This window comes from Porcisia hertigi, chromosome 20, assembly GCF_017918235.1.
Source record: "Porcisia hertigi strain C119 chromosome 20, whole genome shotgun sequence".
NCBI lineage: Eukaryota > Euglenozoa > Kinetoplastea > Trypanosomatida > Trypanosomatidae > Porcisia > Porcisia hertigi.
In genome coordinates, this window is record NC_090579.1 from 313,890 (window position 1) to 331,805 (window position 17,916).

Sequence of the window (17,916 nt, forward strand, 5' to 3'; positions counted from 1 at the left end):
TTCTCCTTCGTACATGATCCCCCGATACTTCTCGCTTCTGGCCTCCAACTGTGCTGCGCAGCGCCGCCCCCCCCCCCCTCTCCCCTCCTTTCCTCCCACGGGCCCGCCTCTGAGCACACCACCTTTTCCACCGCACGCATAAGCACACACACACACACAGAAAGAGAGAGAATGCCTCCAGAACGTGAAATCATAACACTGGCCTTTGGAAACTACAGCTCTCTCGTGGCTGCACAGTGGGCAAATGGGACGTCGCTCTACGACGTGCATCACAACACCCTGTACGACGAGTGTCGCAACGAGGATGTGTTAGGCGGAGATAGCAACGGCAACGGGCGCGTCCGGGTACCGCGTCTTCTTCTCCTGGACGCCCCTTACGCGAGCACCTTTGACGAGATTGAAGCCTGGGCACGCAAATACAAGGATGATGCCGAAAACAATGATGACGACGATGCTCCTCACAACCCCTCGGCAGGCTCCTCGTCCTGGTCGTATCGAGTGCTTCAAGGCAACGCTGCTGAGCACGAAGATCACCGAGTCGCGAATGTGGCCAAAGCCGTGCAACGTCACACCTTGGAGCCATATGGCGTTGACGACAACAGTGGCAGCCACGGTGCGCATGATCACACCGAGGGTGAAGACAACCCTCAGGAGGATAGGGACGACGATAAGGATGCACAGTGGCTCTATGCAGACGAGCAAGAGGCTCACAACAACGGCGGCCAAAGCCCCGGCACCGCCGCCGCCGCCGTCGACGACCTTCGAGCGCAACGCCAAGCAGCCCTCAAGCGGAAGCTCTTCGATGAGCACAGCACGACGATCCCGTGGTGGCGGTACATTACTACCGGCCTGGGGCCGAACAGTGTAACCTCGGTCAAGCCACTTCAGCACGTGGACGCTGCTGGCGATGTGCCAGCACTCCACAGCTTTGGCTACGGCCTGGCCAACCTCCGTGACGATGGAAAATCAAGGGAAATCGAATACTTCAACGACGCGCTCCGCCACAACCTTGAGGCAGCTGACCATCTACAAGGTCTCCAGTGCTTCACCGACGGCGACGGCTTATTCGGTGGGGCGGCGGCGAACGTGCTCGAGCAATTCTGGGACGAGGCGGGGTCCAAGACGCCGATCGTTCACACAAGCATCTTCGCCCCTCTGCCAGCGGATATGACGGATCCAGCCTACCGCACCGAGGTCGCATTCCGTGAACGCCGCATGGACGAGGTGGCTTTGAACCAGCTACTCGCCACGCTGCACCTCTCGCGTCACCCATCAGCGGTGTACATTCCCGTGCCTTTGTCCAACTGGGAAATTTTTTTCAGGGGCGCCAGCACTGCTGCATCGCCAACCGAGGCGCCTCAGTGGCTGCAAGACGATCGGGCGACGGCGCAGCTGTTGGCTGCTGTCATGGACACGGCCCTGTACGGCCTCCGCGATGGTAGCCGTACAAGCGGAACCCCATCGCAGGGCCCGCAGTGCTACATGGATGAGTGGTGCCGTGCAGTCCGGCCAGCCCCGTCGCTGCGAGTGGCTGCTGCAATGGGCGCTCTACCGCAACCCGTCTCGGCCTCGTCAGAGCTTTGGGAGTTCTTGCAGGCAAACCCGCTCTTACCCGACGCACCGCAGCTTGACAAGCGCATGGATTGTGCGAAGGACAGGGTCGAAAACGAGAGCGATGCACAGAGGCGACTTCAGGCCAAGTTCTTTTCCCTGACGCACAGCATGTCAACCTACCCCACCTCTCACCCGGCCGGGCAAGTGCTTGGTCACGCAGTTAGCCTCCGCGGTGCCGGATCTCTTCCCGTGACAGTGTATCCAGCGCGTGAGGCTATGCTGCGCTACGCCCTCCCTCTCCGCACCTCTTCCTACCTGCCGCTTTTGACAGAAGTAAATTACCCCATCTCCAGCAGCTTTCCTATGGAACTTCTGGTTCCTGACCCTGCCGCGACGGCGAAGGCGCTGGGAGGTCCAACTAGGGACGGCGGCAGTGCTGGCGCCGCCTCGCTACGCAGTGCTCTAAAGAGCGTGGACGTTGGGGCCCATGTGCTGAGCACCTATGCCACAGCACCAATGCTGCGCGACATCAACACTATGGCGCAGACGGCACTGCGCTACAAGATGGACCGTTACTGCGACGCGTATGTAATGGAGAAGGATGACTGGCGTGAGGCGTTGGACGAGGGCATGACACTCTACGACGAGTATCATCACGCGCCCCTGTCGGATGCTGAAGACAGTAGCGACTACGACGCTTGAAAAATAAAATGAACAGAGATAAAAGTGACAAGTAGCAACGAAATCACCCTGAGGAGGGAGGGGGAGATCCCGTCATGTGGTCTCGCCGACCTTGGAAAAGACTCGGGGGCGGGGGAGCTCATTTTAACTGCATAATATGTAAAGGAGAAGAGCAGAGTGCAGTGGAGTGGAGACGGGAAATCGTGCCGTCATGTATGTGTGGGAAGGCCCGGCACAAGAGGGCAGCCTCCTCCAGACGCACACCTTCTCTCTTTCCCCCTCCCTTTTCCTGCCAGCACTCGCCCTGCGGTGCTCCTTTTTCGTGTTTGTATGTTTGCTCCTCGCTAAGACACACAAATGTGGGGGAAAAAAGAAAACGAACGTCCACACGACCACCGTGATTGGCTCATGCGAGGACGCGGCGGGTTGGAGATCACGACGGACCTCCGTTGCTGTGCGGTCAAAGAGGGAACTAGGAGGAGGAGGTACAAGAAAAAAAACACCGCAGCACAAACATCATCCCCTCCTCCCACTGTCCTCATTAATCTGCGGCAAGGTCATTCGTGGTTAGTGTCCCCCCACACTAAACCGAGTTTGCTCCCTTCTCCGTCCGTCCCCCCCCCTCGCACTCCCCCCTCCCCTCCCCTCCCACCCCCTCTCTTCCCCCCATCACACAGAGCAGTCGAATATACAGCTTGTGTGTGTGTGTGTGTGTGTGTGTGTGTCTGCGGGACAAGGCGATCGTCAAGTGGTATGGCGCTTTGTAAAAGCGTACCCCTCCCAGATAGCGACGTCGCAGCAGCAGCCCAATGCGCGCGACAAGCGCTTGAGCCGTTTCTAGAGTCGCCGAGTGTCGTACTAGACCTCTCGAGCACGAACACATCAGCAGACGAGAATGCTGGTCTCGCTTGCACGGAGGTACACCTTGTCGCGTCTCCGTACGAGCGGCGTCGCCCTACGATTGAATTCGTGCCATATGACACGCCCGCAGCCGGCGACGAATGTCATCGCAGACGAAAGGAGACGGAAGGGGACGACTCGGGGACGCCGGTCTACGTCCTCGTTCAACCAGAAAAACTCCCGCTGGGCGACAGTGAAGGAGGAGGCCCGGGGTGCACCCTGTTCAAGGATGCGCATTCGCAGCGTCGCATCGTCGCCCGTGCTCCCGGGGGACCCTACAGTCGCCTCAGCTATGTCATGGACGACAGCTGCAAACCCTTTACGGCACTCCTCAGTACTCTTCGTGTAGCGGGCTTCACCCGCGTCTCGGGCCGTGCGGCGCTCCTTCACAAGACGCACTCACTCCTCTGGGTGAAGCATCTTCTGCCGAGCATGGTGGATCAGTTGCTGGAACGTCAGACAGGGGCCTATCGAAAAGTAAACCACTTCCCGGGCACCCACGCCCTCGGCCGCAAGGACAAGCTTTGTCTGCTGCTGAGGCGCGCTGGACTGCGGTGGAGAGCGTCTGGGGAGCTGTCAGCGACGCTGACTGGTGCGGGCAACAATAACAACGACAGCACAGCGGCGGCACGCGCGATGGCGTGGGAGTCCCTGACCCCCGAAAGCTGGCTTCTTCCACAAGACGCGGAAGCGTGCGCGCACGCGCTGCGGCAGCCGAATCCCTCTGGATCAGCCGCGCCCCTCTTTATCGTGAAGCCGACAAATCAAGCCGGTGGTCAAGGCATTTTCTTAATATACGGCGGTGGTGAGAACGGGGTGACAGCGCTGATGGCTGCTGTTGGCGGGCTCAGCAACGGCCTTGGTAGCGCCTCCCGCAAGGGATCCACCACTACCTCCTCCGCCGCGCCTTTAGCGTCGTTGCCAGGCACCGCCTCTCGACAAGAGAGACTTGCAGGTTCATGCTCCAGTGACAGTGCGGCTTCGTACACGGCAGAGACGACCAGGAACCACTACATTGTACAGCGCTACATGGAGAATCCCTTTTTACTGGATGGCCGCAAGTTCGACTTGCGGTTGTACGTCGTCGTGACCTCCTACGACCCTGTTCGACTTTACCTTTATCGGGAAGGCCTCGTGCGTATCGCATCCTCGCCTTACACCCGCACCAGTGGAACAGCAGGGGCAGCGGGGGTAACCGAACTCGCGGATGCGACGGACTTACGAGCGCACTTGACAAACTTCACTGTCAACAAGGGTACCTCTCCGGCATCGGCGGCGGAGCGGGATGCAGGCGCGACCGCGGCTGTTGCTGCGACCGGTGAACAGGACTTGAAATGGTCTCTGAGTAGCCTGGCCGCCTATCTTGCGGCGATGGGCTACGACTGGCCCGGCACGTTGAAGCAGATTCACGAGCTGCTGCGGCTTGTCTTCCTCTCCGTCACCCCCGACGTCCGAGCAGCATTGCGAGCGTCGTCGGCGCGCCGGTTGAGATGCTCTGGTAACAACGAAGCGCTATCGTCGCCCTCTTCACCTGCGGTATCGTCCCACGCAACTGTGCATGGGACATCACCTTTCTTCGAGATTTTTGGCGTAGACGTGCTCCTCATCCGGAAAGAGAGTGAAAGTAAGCTCCCGCACGACTCGCAGATCGTGCCGACATGCGTCAGAACGTTGAGGCCGGTATTACTCGAGGTGAATATCATGCCTTCCCTCAGCACACACTACTCCCTTTTTGACCAGCGCATCAAAGCGAACTTCATCGCCGACGCGCTGACGCTGGTGGGACTGATGCCACCGCCGTGCAAGGCGGCATCCGCTGCTGCTGCTGCTGCTGCTCCTAGCGCACCGCACACCGTGAGGGGCCAACGGGTCTCTTACAACGACGTGTTCCTCGACGAGTTGGGCGACATCGAAGCGCTGAACGTGTGCCTCGCCACGGAAGAAGAGCACCGACGTGCGCACAATTTTGCGCGACTCCTGCCGACGCCCGACTCTGCAAGCAAATATGGAGCCCTGATGGAAACAACAGAGGAGAATGGAACGTCGACAGCGACACCTTCCCGCCTCGATGCGGTACTGAGTGCTTGGCTGGCGTGCTCGCCCTCACGACTTCCCTAAAAGCGCCGTTCTGGACGTACTTCGAGTGTTCGCATGTATTTACTACAAGTGCAAGCACGGACAAGCCCTCTACTTCGCGGCACCTCAGTGCTCCCACCACCACACCCCTCTCCCTCCATCCGCCCCCCCCCTCCCCTCCTTGACCTCGGCGTCCGAGGCGCTCAAAGCCCCGAGGTACGCACTCAACATTGCGCGGATGGAGGTGATGAACTTTTTGGAGGAGAAAAGGAGGGGAGACGGTCCACCTTTGATCGAGGTGTCTCTCTTCTTCATCCCACTCGCACGGTGGCCTGGGCACATCTTTGCCGGCCACATGCACGCGCACACACATGCCCAACTCTCAACTCGTTACAGATATTGACCACCACCACCTCACGAGTGTTCCCCACCTTCCCCCCCCCACCCCTTGCAACTCACGCACGCACCCACACACACACACACACACACACACGCACACTACCGCCATACACACAAAGTCGACTCTACAGTTTCCCTGAACTGCAGATACATGGGACAAAGCGCACCCACACAGAAGCCTCGCACCGAGAGGCCGACGCGCCCTACACCAAAGCAACGGCGACAGCAGCTCAAACAGCTGGAGATGGAGAAACCGCTGCAATCTACAGGGCAGGCGCAACAGCGCAAGCCAACGCTGAAAGAGCAATGGCGGGCGAAGCGGGAGGAAAAGGCCTCCACCCGCGAGGCGAACGCGGCGGAGCGAAAGCGGAAAAAAGATGCCCCGCACGCCGTGGTGGTGTCTCAGCAGAAGCGAACTGAGCCCGACGCGCCTTTTGATCGGGTATTGGGAGGTGACGGTGGTGGCGGCGGCACTAGCGACGCCGATGATGCGGATCTCCGGCACGCGCAGGCGGAGGCGATGCAAATCGAGGCGCAAATAAGCGCACAGCTGGCCGCGTTCAAAACTTTCATGCAAAACAACCCCGACGTTGAGGAGGATCTAAACACACTGGACATCAACCCCGCCAACATGTTGGGCTCTGAGGCCTCGACAATGGCGGCTCTCGAGGCTGCCAACCGCGGCTGCCATCCTAACGGTGGTGGTGATCTTGAAGAGATAGACGATGAGGCGCTTGCGAATGTGTCTATCCACAGCTCTGACTACGCCAACGAGGAGCTGATGCAAGGGCTCGACAACCTGGACGAGGAGCTCGAAGAGGAGTTCCAAAAGAAAATCGAGGCTCTCCAAGAAGAGGTTGCTATGCACAAGCAGCGGTCCCTCGTGTACCTGCGCGAGCACGACGACAAACCGGCAGCCCTGGAGGAGTTGAAGAAGGCGAAGGAGATCGAGGCGAAAATCCAGGAGATTATGGACGAACATGAAACCCCGCTCCGGGTCCAAATAGAGGACCAACAAAGAAAAATTGCTGAGCACGAAGACCTCATCGCGACACGCAAACAGAACTCACTGACTGCCCTCCATGCTGGAAACAAAAACGCAGCACTGTCACTCCTGAAAGAGGCGAAGGGCTTCGAGGGTCAACTGGAGGTGGCGAAAGCACAGCTGGCAATGCTAATGGAACAGAGAGACAAGCAACTACGCAGCAAGGGAGAGGATTAACAAACTTCCTGATAGGCTCCAACACACCGCCTGTATGTGTGTGTGTGTGTATGTTGTATGTGTGCGCCCCGTCCCTGCTGTCCAGGGCTGCTATATCAACATGTCGACGTGTACTCATTCTTCAACAGCGCCGACAGAGGACAAGGCACCTCGTGCGAAGAGGCGCAGTAAAAAAATCGCTTTTTCTCTTGACTCGATTCGTATCGTCCTCAGAACTCGTCTTGGTAGACAGAAGGAAAGACAAACAAAGCCGGACGCCCGCCTCACTCCGAACTTACATGTACTACAAGATTCACGCTTCGCGATCGCTGCGCACGATCACCACGGTCTTCAGCCAGTGCCCCTTCCCCCCCCCCCCCCCCCCCCGCCCCGAACCCGTCACACACACCCACACCCACACGCACACGCACACTTTACCTCCACATCTCCTCCCCCTTTCCCAACCCCCTTCTCTACGGTCTCGTGTAAGGTGGACTTGCCAAGACAAAGTAACCCAGCGTGCCCGGCACCGCATAGAACCCATACAACAGTGATCCTACACACCTCCTGGCCCACAAACCCTAACGCACACCGCCGTACCCCGGCATGAACACACAACCCTGCGCCTCTTCTCGATGCAACCCATCCTCCCCCTACCGCCTCCCACTCGAACACCACCGCTACCACCACCCTCTCGCCTCTTCCCCCCCCCCCCGCCTCTCCCTACCCACTCCACTCCACTCCACTCCGGCCACGTGTGTCGCTGCAGGATTACTACACAAACGAGCTTCTGATGTAATGAGTCCGAGCCCTCTGCGGCGACGAGTCGATAAAACTGTCAACTATGCAATGAAGCGCTGCGTGATGGATGGGCGGGGCCGGGGCCCGGGAGAGGGGAGATGCTGTTATGACCGAGGCTGTGTGCATGCGCGCCTCCACGCACGTGTGTGATGAGACACCAAAGCAGGGAATCTCTTGTCGAGCGCCAGCGCACGGCGCTGGCGTGGTGACATGACACACTTTGAGTAACCCAATCCATTCATCAAATCTACTGACCCGTGCGTGTGCGTCTGGGCGCGTGTCTGAGCACGTCCGCGCCCCCCCCCCCCGCCTCTCTGCCCCTCCTCCCTTCCTCCCCCAAATGATGAACGTGGCATCTCTCCAAGGACACCGCATTCGCACTGCGGTGTGTGACATCAGTCTTGCCTTCGAACCTAATACCAGGGCTGATGGGGTGACATGTGGGACTGTAGAACGCTTGCCCTGCGTAATGCGACTGCGTGATGAACTAGGTATACGACGAACAACTCGTCTGACAACCCCTTTTGATGACCTCACACCTCTTTTGCTTCCTCACTGACTAGCAGTCGCCGCTGACAGGGTGCGCCGCTCTCTCGCACCCGCCCTGCCCGCCCCCCCCCCTCCCTCCCTCCCTTATCAGTGGCACATGATTCAACACTTGGATGAACTTGTCCTCCGCAGAGTGCCACCGCTGCCCTCTGACGAGGCGCGGTGTGCACGAGGCTGTATAAAAACATCCTAATGACCGTGCCCGTGTGTGTCTGTCTGTCTGTCTGTCTCTCTGCGTCTGTTTGGGTGAGCGCATAGCAGCGCTGCTGCCAGCCTCGCTTGTTGTGAGTGCCCCGTGTCCCCCGCCTCTCCCTACCCACCCACTCCACTCCACTCCGGTCACGTGTGTCGCTGCAGGATTACTACACAAACGAGCTTCTGATGTAATGAGTCCGAGCCCTCTGCGGCGACGAGTCGATAAAACTGTCAACTATGCAATGAAGCGCTGCGTGATGGATGGGCGGGGCCCGGGAGAGGGGAGATGCTGTTATGACCGAGGCTGTGTGCATGCGCGCCTCCACGCACGTGTGTGATGAGACACCAAAGCAGGGAATCTCTTGTCGAGCGCCAGCGCACGGCGCTGGCGTGGTGACATGACACACTTTGAGTAACCCAATCCATTCATCAAATCTACTGACCCGTGCGTGTGCGTCTGGGCGCGTGTCTGAGCACGTGTGCGTCTGGGCGCGTGTCTGAGCACGTCCGCGCCCCCTCCCCCGCCTCTCTGCCCCTCCTCCCTCCCTCCCCCAAATGATGAACGTGGCATCTCTCCAAGGACACCGCATTCGCACTGCGGTGTGTGACATCAGTCTTGCCTTCGAACCTAATACCAGGGCTGATGGGGTGACATGTGGGACTGTGGAATGCTTGCCCTGCGTAATGCGACTGCGTGATGAACTAGGTATACGACGAACAACTCGTCTGACAACCCCTTTTGATGACCTCACACCTCTTTTGCTTCCTCACTGACTAGCAGTCGCCGCTGACAGGGTGCGCCGCTCTCTCGCACCCGCCCTGCCCGCCCCCCTCCCTCCCTCCCTTATCAGTGGCACATGATTCAACACTTGGATGAACTTGTCCTCCGCAGAGTGCCACCGCTGCCCTCTGACGAGGCGCGGTGTGCACGAGGCTGTATAAAAACATCCTAATGACCGTGCCCGTGTGTGTCTGTCTGTCTGTCTCTCTGCGTCTGTTTGGGTGAGCGCATAGCAGCGCTGCTGCCAGCCTCGCTTGTTGTGAGTGCCCCGTGTCCCCCGCCTCTCCCTACCCACCCACTCCACTCCACTCCGGTCACGTGTGTCGCTGCAGGATTACTACACAAACGAGCTTCTGATGTAATGAGTCCGAGCCCTCTGCGGCGACGAGTCGATAAAACTGTCAACTATGCAATGAAGCGCTGCGTGATGGATGGGCGGGGCCCGGGAGAGGGGAGATGCTGTTATGACCGAGGCTGTGTGCATGCGCGCCTCCACGCACGTGTGTGATGAGACACCAAAGCAGGGAATCTCTTGTCGAGCGCCAGCGCACGGCGCTGGCGTGGTGACATGACACACTTTGAGTAACCCAATCCATTCATCAAATCTACTGACCCGTGCGTGTGCGTCTGGGCGCGTGTCTGAGCACGTGTGCGTCTGGGCGCGTGTCTGAGCACGTGTGCGTCTGGGCGCGTGTCTGAGCACGTCCGCGCCCCCCCTCCCCCCGCCTCTCTGCCCCTCCTCCCTTCCTCCCCCAAATGATGAACGTGGCATCTCTCCAAGGACACCGCATTCGCACTGCGGTGTGTGACATCAGTCTTGCCTTCGAACCTAATACCAGGGCTGATGGGGTGACATGTGGGACTGTGGAATGCTTGCCCTGCGTAATGCGACTGCGTGATGAACTAGGTATACGACGAACAACTCGTCTGACAACCCCTTTTGATGACCTCACACCTCTTTTGCTTCCTCACTGACTAGCAGTCGCCGCTGACAGGGTGCGCCGCTCTCTCGCACCCGCCCTGCCCGCCCCCCCCCCTCCCTCCCTCCCTTATCAGTGGCACATGATTCAACACTTGGATGAACTTGTCCTCCGCAGAGTGCCACCGCTGCCCTCTGACGAGGCGCGGTGTGCACGAGGCTGTATAAAAACATCCTAATGACCGTGCCCGTGTGTGTCTGTCTGTCTGTCTCTCTGCGTCTGTTTGGGTGAGCGCATAGCAGCGCTGCTGCCAGCCTCGCTTGTTGTGAGTGCCCCGTGTCCCCCGCCTCTCCCTACCCACCCACTCCACTCCACTCCGGTCACGTGTGTCGCTGCAGGATTACTACACAAACGAGCTTCTGATGTAATGAGTCCGAGCCCTCTGCGGCGACGAGTCGATAAAACTGTCAACTATGCAATGAAGCGCTGCGTGATGGATGGGCGGGGCCCGGGAGAGGGGAGATGCTGTTATGACCGAGGCTGTGTGCATGCGCGCCTCCACGCACGTGTGTGATGAGACACCAAAGCAGGGAATCTCTTGTCGAGCGCCAGCGCACGGCGCTGGCGTGGTGACATGACACACTTTGAGTAACCCAATCCATTCATCAAATCTACTGACCCGTGCGTGTGCGTCTGGGCGCGTGTCTGAGCACGTGTGCGTCTGGGCGCGTGTCTGAGCACGTCCGCGCCCCCCCTCCCCCCGCCTCTCTGCCCCTCCTCCCTTCCTCCCCCAAATGATGAACGTGGCATCTCTCCAAGGACACCGCATTCGCACTGCGGTGTGTGACATCAGTCTTGCCTTCGAACCTAATACCAGGGCTGATGGGGTGACATGTGGGACTGTGGAATGCTTGCCCTGCGTAATGCGACTGCGTGATGAACTAGGTATACGACGAACAACTCGTCTGACAACCCCTTTTGATGACCTCACACCTCTTTTGCTTCCTCACTGACTAGCAGTCGCCGCTGACAGGGTGCGCCGCTCTCTCGCACCCGCCCTGCCCGCCCCCCTCCCTCCCTCCCTTATCAGTGGCACATGATTCAACACTTGGATGAACTTGTCCTCCGCAGAGTGCCACCGCTGCCCTCTGACGAGGCGCGGTGTGCACGAGGCTGTATAAAAACATCCTAATGACCGTGCCCGTGTGTGTCTGTCTGTCTGTCTCTCTGCGTCTGTTTGGGTGAGCGCATAGCAGCGCTGCTGCCAGCCTCGCTTGTTGTGAGTGCCCCGTGTCCCCCGCCTCTCCCTACCCACCCACTCCACTCCACTCCGGTCACGTGTGTCGCTGCAGGATTACTACACAAACGAGCTTCTGATGTAATGAGTCCGAGCCCTCTGCGGCGACGAGTCGATAAAACTGTCAACTATGCAATGAAGCGCTGCGTGATGGATGGGCGGGGCCGGGGCCCGGGAGAGGGGAGATGCTGTTATGACCGAGGCTGTGTGCATGCGCGCCTCCACGCACGTGTGTGATGAGACACCAAAGCAGGGAATCTCTTGTCGAGCGCCAGCGCACGGCGCTGGCGTGGTGACATGACACACTTTGAGTAACCCAATCCATTCATCAAATCTACTGACCCGTGCGTGTGCGTCTGGGCGCGTGTCTGAGCACGTCCGCGCCCCCCCTCCCCCCGCCTCTCTGCCCCTCCTCCCTTCCTCCCCCAAATGATGAACGTGGCATCTCTCCAAGGACACCGCATTCGCACTGCGGTGTGTGACATCAGTCTTGCCTTCGAACCTAATACCAGGGCTGATGGGGTGACATGTGGGACTGTGGAATGCTTGCCCTGCGTAATGCGACTGCGTGATGAACTAGGTATACGACGAACAACTCGTCTGACAACCCCTTTTGATGACCTCACACCTCTTTTGCTTCCTCACTGACTAGCAGTCGCCGCTGACAGGGTGCGCCGCTCTCTCGCACCCGCCCTGCCCGCCCCCCTCCCTCCCTCCCTCCCTTATCAGTGGCACATGATTCAACACTTGGATGAACTTGTCCTCCGCAGAGTGCCACCGCTGCCCTCTGACGAGGCGCGGTGTGCACGAGGCTGTATAAAAACATCCTAATGACCGTGCCCGTGTGTGTCTGTCTGTCTGTCTCTCTGCGTCTGTTTGGGTGAGCGCATAGCAGCGCTGCTGCCAGCCTCGCTTGTTGTGAGTGCCCCGTGTCCCCCGCCTCTCCCTACCCACCCACTCCACTCCACTCCGGTCACGTGTGTCGCTGCAGGATTACTACACAAACGAGCTTCTGATGTAATGAGTCCGAGCCCTCTGCGGCGACGAGTCGATAAAACTGTCAACTATGCAATGAAGCGCTGCGTGATGGATGGGCGGGGCCGGGGCCCGGGAGAGGGAGATGCTGTTATGACCGAGGCTGTGTGCATGCGCGCCTCCACGCACGTGTGTGATGAGACACCAAAGCAGGGAATCTCTTGTCGAGCGCCAGCGCACGGCGCTGGCGTGGTGACATGACACACTTTGAGTAACCCAATCCATTCATCAAATCTACTGACCCGTGCGTGTGCGTCTGGGCGCGTGTCTGAGCACGTCCGCGCCCCCTCCCCCGCCTCTCTGCCCCTCCTCCCTTCCTCCCCCAAATGATGAACGTGGCATCTCTCCAAGGACACCGCATTCGCACTGCGGTGTGTGACATCAGTCTTGCCTTCGAACCTAATACCAGGGCTGATGGGGTGACATGTGGGACTGTGGAATGCTTGCCCTGCGTAATGCGACTGCGTGATGAACTAGGTATACGACGAACAACTCGTCTGACAACCCCTTTTGATGACCTCACACCTCTTTTGCTTCCTCACTGACTAGCAGTCGCCGCTGACAGGGTGCGCCGCTCTCTCGCACCCGCCCTGCCCGCCCCCCTCCCTCCCTCCCTTATCAGTGGCACATGATTCAACACTTGGATGAACTTGTCCTCCGCAGAGTGCCACCGCTGCCCTCTGACGAGGCGCGGTGTGCACGAGGCTGTATAAAAACATCCTAATGACCGTGCCCGTGTGTGTCTGTCTGTCTGTCTCTCTGCGTCTGTTTGGGTGAGCGCATAGCAGCGCTGCTGCCAGCCTCGCTTGTTGTGAGTGCCCCGTGTCCCCCGCCTCTCCCTACCCACCCACTCCACTCCACTCCGGTCACGTGTGTCGCTGCAGGATTACTACACAAACGAGCTTCTGATGTAATGAGTCCGAGCCCTCTGCGGCGACGAGTCGATAAAACTGTCAACTATGCAATGAAGCGCTGCGTGATGGATGGGCGGGGCCGGGGCCCGGGAGAGGGGAGATGCTGTTATGACCGAGGCTGTGTGCATGCGCGCCTCCACGCACGTGTGTGATGAGACACCAAAGCAGGGAATCTCTTGTCGAGCGCCAGCGCACGGCGCTGGCGTGGTGACATGACACACTTTGAGTAACCCAATCCATTCATCAAATCTACTGACCCGTGCGTGTGCGTCTGGGCGCGTGTCTGAGCACGTGTGCGTCTGGACGCGTGTCTGAGCACGTCCGCGCCCCCCCGCCTCTCTGCCCCTCCTCCCTTCCTCCCCCAAATGATGAACGTGGCATCTCTCCAAGGACACCGCATTCGCACTGCGGTGTGTGACATCAGTCTTGCCTTCGAACCTAATACCAGGGCTGATGGGGTGACATGTGGGACTGTGGAATGCTTGCCCTGCGTAATGCGACTGCGTGATGAACTAGGTATACGACGAACAACTCGTCTGACAACCCCTTTTGATGACCTCACACCTCTTTTGCTTCCTCACTGACTAGCAGTCGCCGCTGACAGGGTGCGCCGCTCTCTCGCACCCGCCCTGCCCGCCCCCCCTCCCTCCCTCCCTTATCAGTGGCACATGATTCAACACTTGGATGAACTTGTCCTCCGCAGAGTGCCACCGCTGCCCTCTGACGAGGCGCGGTGTGCACGAGGCTGTATAAAAACATCCTAATGACCGTGCCCGTGTGTGTCTGTCTGTCTGTCTCTCTGCGTCTGTTTGGGTGAGCGCATAGCAGCGCTGCTGCCAGCCTCGCTTGTTGTGAGTGCCCCGTGTCCCCCGCCTCTCCCTACCCACCCACTCCACTCCACTCCGGTCACGTGTGTCGCTGCAGGATTACTACACAAACGAGCTTCTGATGTAATGAGTCCGAGCCCTCTGCGGCGACGAGTCGATAAAACTGTCAACTATGCAATGAAGCGCTGCGTGATGGATGGGCGGGGCCGGGGCCCGGGAGAGGGGAGATGCTGTTATGACCGAGGCTGTGTGCATGCGCGCCTCCACGCACGTGTGTGATGAGACACCAAAGCAGGGAATCTCTTGTCGAGCGCCAGCGCACGGCGCTGGCGTGGTGACATGACACACTTTGAGTAACCCAATCCATTCATCAAATCTACTGACCCGTGCGTGTGCGTCTGGGCGCGTGTCTGAGCACGTGTGCGTCTGGACGCGTGTCTGAGCACGTCCGCGCCCCCCCGCCTCTCTGCCCCTCCTCCCTCCCTCCCCCAAATGATGAACGTGGCATCTCTTCAAGGACACCGCATTCGCACTGCGGTGTGTGACATCAGTCTTGCCTTCGAACCTAATACCAGGGCTGATGGGGTGACATGTGGGACTGTAGAATGCTTGCCCTGCGTAATGCGACTGCGTGATGAACTAGGTATACGACGAACAACTCGTCTGACAACCCCTTTTGATGACCTCACACCTCTTTTGCTTCCTCACTGACTAGCAGTCGCCGCTGACCATCGTGTGACTGGTAGAAGTCAGCGATCAGGCGTTCTCTAAAACTATGTTTGACGGGTAAGCGCGACTCTAGTGCCCTCTCCTCTGCCACGCACGGACCCGCAAGTACAAATACGGGGAAAGTCTCTGCGTCTGTGTACGCTCGAGAAAAACGGATGGGAAAGGATTACGTCAGACCGTCCAAGAGAGCCTCCCCATCCCCACCCCTCACATACACATATCTACTACAACTCACCCAAACCTGTGGAACGCAAAGATGACTAACAAGCAGCTCTAGACACTTCTGTGAGTCACCCCAAACCATCGAACCTCGCGGTCTCTTCTCTCCCAGTAAAGAACTCCGACATCTGACACCTTCGCTCAGCACCCTGTGTCCTGTCGCTGTGGTGCGCTGCCTCTGCGCATCTCTCCCCTACTGGCTATCGCACGCACAACTTTACCTGTACTTCCTTATATTTTTTATCCCTTCTGCTGTTGGTGTGTGTCACCCTCCACTTTTGTCCTCCCTCGCATCACGTCAGCGACGAGCATCCACGCATAACTCACACATATACGCACTCCATCTTTTCTTGGCCACCTCTAGTGAGTGCGCGCATACCCATGAGCCGTTACTACAACGTGTGTGCCGTGCCAACGGACAATGACACGAAAACCAACTGCATATTTCTGAACTCGCGTGACTTCTCGGATGTGGCGGGTTCGCAGATGGCAGCCGCGGGGAACTCTTTCGTGGTGCTGGTACAGGGTTTCCCCTTCACGCTATGCCGCAACGACAGCGTGGCGCCTGGATCGGTAGCAATGAACAGCATCCAGCGTCGTCTTCTTGGCGTATCCACTGGTGCGCACAGCACAGCAGAGTTGCTACCCTTTCCTGCCAAAGTACCCGACATGAAAATCCTGAAGATTCAGGTGGAGCCCATCTCATCCCGGCAGACGATGACGCTTGACTGTCAAGCTTGCATCGCCTACATGGAGAAAATGTACAGTGGTCAGTACTTCCGCGTCGCACAGCAACTGGCCATCGTCATGGACTCTGGTGAGCGCATGCGCGCGACCGTGATGGCGACGGAGCTGATGGAGTCAAGCCAGGCGTCCGTCGCCAGTCTGGACATGGGTCGCTTTTCCCGCGGTGTGACACAGGTGATTATCACCGCGAACGAGTCCAGCGGCATTGCCCTCATGAACGTGTCGGAGGCGCAGATGGATGCACAGCAACCGCAGCTCGTCCGCAACTTCAACCTAGAGAGCCTGGGCATTGGCGGCCTGCGGGCAGAGTTCGGCCAGGTCTTCCGCCGCGCATTCGCGAGTCGGATGCTGAAACCGTCCTTCATTAAAAAGCTCGGCTTGAAGCATGTCAAGGGTGTGCTGCTGTTTGGTCCTCCTGGGACAGGCAAAACCCTCATTGCTCGTAAAATAGGGGAAGTCCTGAACTGCCACGAACCCAAGATCGTGAACGGACCGGAGGTCTTCAACAAGTTTGTCGGCGGTACTGAGGAGAACATCCGCAAGCTTTTTGTAGACGCAGAGAAGGAGCAAGCCGAAAAGGGTGATCAGTCGCGCTTGCATCTCATTATATTTGACGAGTTCGATGCGATCTGCAAACAACGAGGTGCTGTTCGAGACTCCACTGGTGTGAACGACAACGTTGTCAACCAGCTCTTGTCCAAGATCGACGGTGTGAACTCGCTGAACAATGTTCTTTTAATCGGTATGACGAACCGACTGGACTTGATCGATGAGGCGATCTTGCGTCCGGGGCGCTTTGAGGTGCATGTGGAGATCGGCTTGCCGGATGAGCCGGGACGCGTCGAGATCTTCCGCATCCACACGCGCGGCATGCGAGACAACAACATCATGTCAACCGAAGTCGACCTGGAGGAACTGGGCAAAATCACAAAGAACTACTCTGGTGCCGAGATCGAGGGCGTCGTGCGTGACGCGACGTCAAATGCGTTTAACCGCCACATTGATCTCGATCACCCTGACAAGATGGTCGACGACACGAACGTACTTGTCACGCGCAATGATTTCATGAAGGCGGTAGAAGAGGTAACCCCGGCGTTCGGCAAGGCAAAGGAAGAGTGCGCGAACCTGCGACGTGGTGGCATCATCGACTACGGTGAGTCCTGGCAGGTGGTCAAGTCGCGGTGTATGCGCTACACCCATCAGCTCAGCGCCGCCGGCAAGCGTATCGACTCCCTTGCGGTGCTCATCGACGGTGCCCCTGGCAGCGGCAAGTCAGCGGTCAGCGCCTACCTCGCAGAGATGGCTGAGTTTCCTTTTGTCAAGGTGGTGTCTTCGGAGGATATGGTGGGCTACGGCGAGATGCAACGAGTGAATATCCTTCGCAAGGCCTTTGAAGACGCATACAAGTCGCCAGCCAGCTGTATCATCCTTGACGACCTTGAGCGCCTCATTGATTTCTCGCAGCTTGGTGGACGCTACAGCAACACGCTACTGCAAGCCCTCCTGGTGCTCATCAAGCGTCCGCCGCCAGAGGGGAAGAAGCTGCTGGTGGTGGGTACCACAGCGCAATACGATATCATGGACAGCCTGGAGCTGGGGGCGTGCTTTTCGGTGAAGCTACACCTGCCCAACGTTCCTGTGTCAGCAATTCCGAAGGTGTGCGAGGGACTTGGTCTCGCCTTCGCTTCTCAGCAGGACATGGAGAGCTGCTTGAGCCTGATGTTGCACGACATCCCGATGAAGCAGCTGATGCTGCTGTTGGAGATGGCATCGGAGCAAAAGAGCAGCGGACGGCCGCTCATCACGTACCAGTCCATGTCGAGCGCCAAGGAGTCCGTTGGAGAGTACTAGAAATGCGGAGGAGGCTGAGCGCATGTTGGGTTGGGTTGGTTTTTTTTTTGGGGGGGGGGGGAGGGGGGTCTTCAGGCACAACTGCATGGGGGTGTGTCCCATTCTCAACGCAGTTTCGCAAATCTGCCTTTAATGGGCCCCTCCCTCTTCCCTGCCCGCCGGCCCCCCTCTCAGGTAGCCACTCAAGCAGAAACCCCATCTGCCGAACGCGTAGCCCACTCCCCCGCACCCTCTCAGCTC

The 17,916-nt window shown here is 58.6% G+C and overlaps 4 protein-coding genes across 4 annotated transcripts; all 4 read left to right on the top strand.

The window, feature by feature from the left end:
- Positions 1–171: 171 nt before the first annotated feature.
- JKF63_05945 (uncharacterized protein) lies at positions 172–2,256 on the top strand (the record flags this gene model as incomplete). The annotated part of the gene is made up of 1 exon (XM_067901898.1): positions 172–2,256. One exon carries the CDS (start codon positions 172–174, stop codon positions 2,254–2,256), a length of 2,085 nt encoding a protein of 694 aa, XP_067757604.1.
- Positions 2,257–2,988: 732 nt separating this feature from the next.
- JKF63_05946 (uncharacterized protein) lies at positions 2,989–5,253 on the top strand (the record flags this gene model as incomplete). Its single annotated transcript, XM_067901899.1, has 1 exon — positions 2,989–5,253. One exon carries the CDS (start codon positions 2,989–2,991, stop codon positions 5,251–5,253), a length of 2,265 nt encoding a protein of 754 aa, XP_067757605.1.
- A 508-nt stretch (positions 5,254–5,761) lies between these two features.
- On the top strand, positions 5,762–6,832 carry JKF63_05947 (uncharacterized protein; the record flags this gene model as incomplete). Its single annotated transcript, XM_067901900.1, has 1 exon — positions 5,762–6,832. The coding sequence occupies one exon, from the start codon at positions 5,762–5,764 to the stop codon at positions 6,830–6,832; it is 1,071 nt and encodes a 356-aa protein (XP_067757606.1).
- Positions 6,833–15,459: 8,627 nt separating this feature from the next.
- On the top strand, positions 15,460–17,676 carry JKF63_05948 (uncharacterized protein; the record flags this gene model as incomplete). The annotated part of the gene is made up of 1 exon (XM_067901901.1): positions 15,460–17,676. One exon carries the CDS (start codon positions 15,460–15,462, stop codon positions 17,674–17,676), a length of 2,217 nt encoding a protein of 738 aa, XP_067757607.1.
- Between the last annotated feature and the right edge of the window lie 240 nt (positions 17,677–17,916).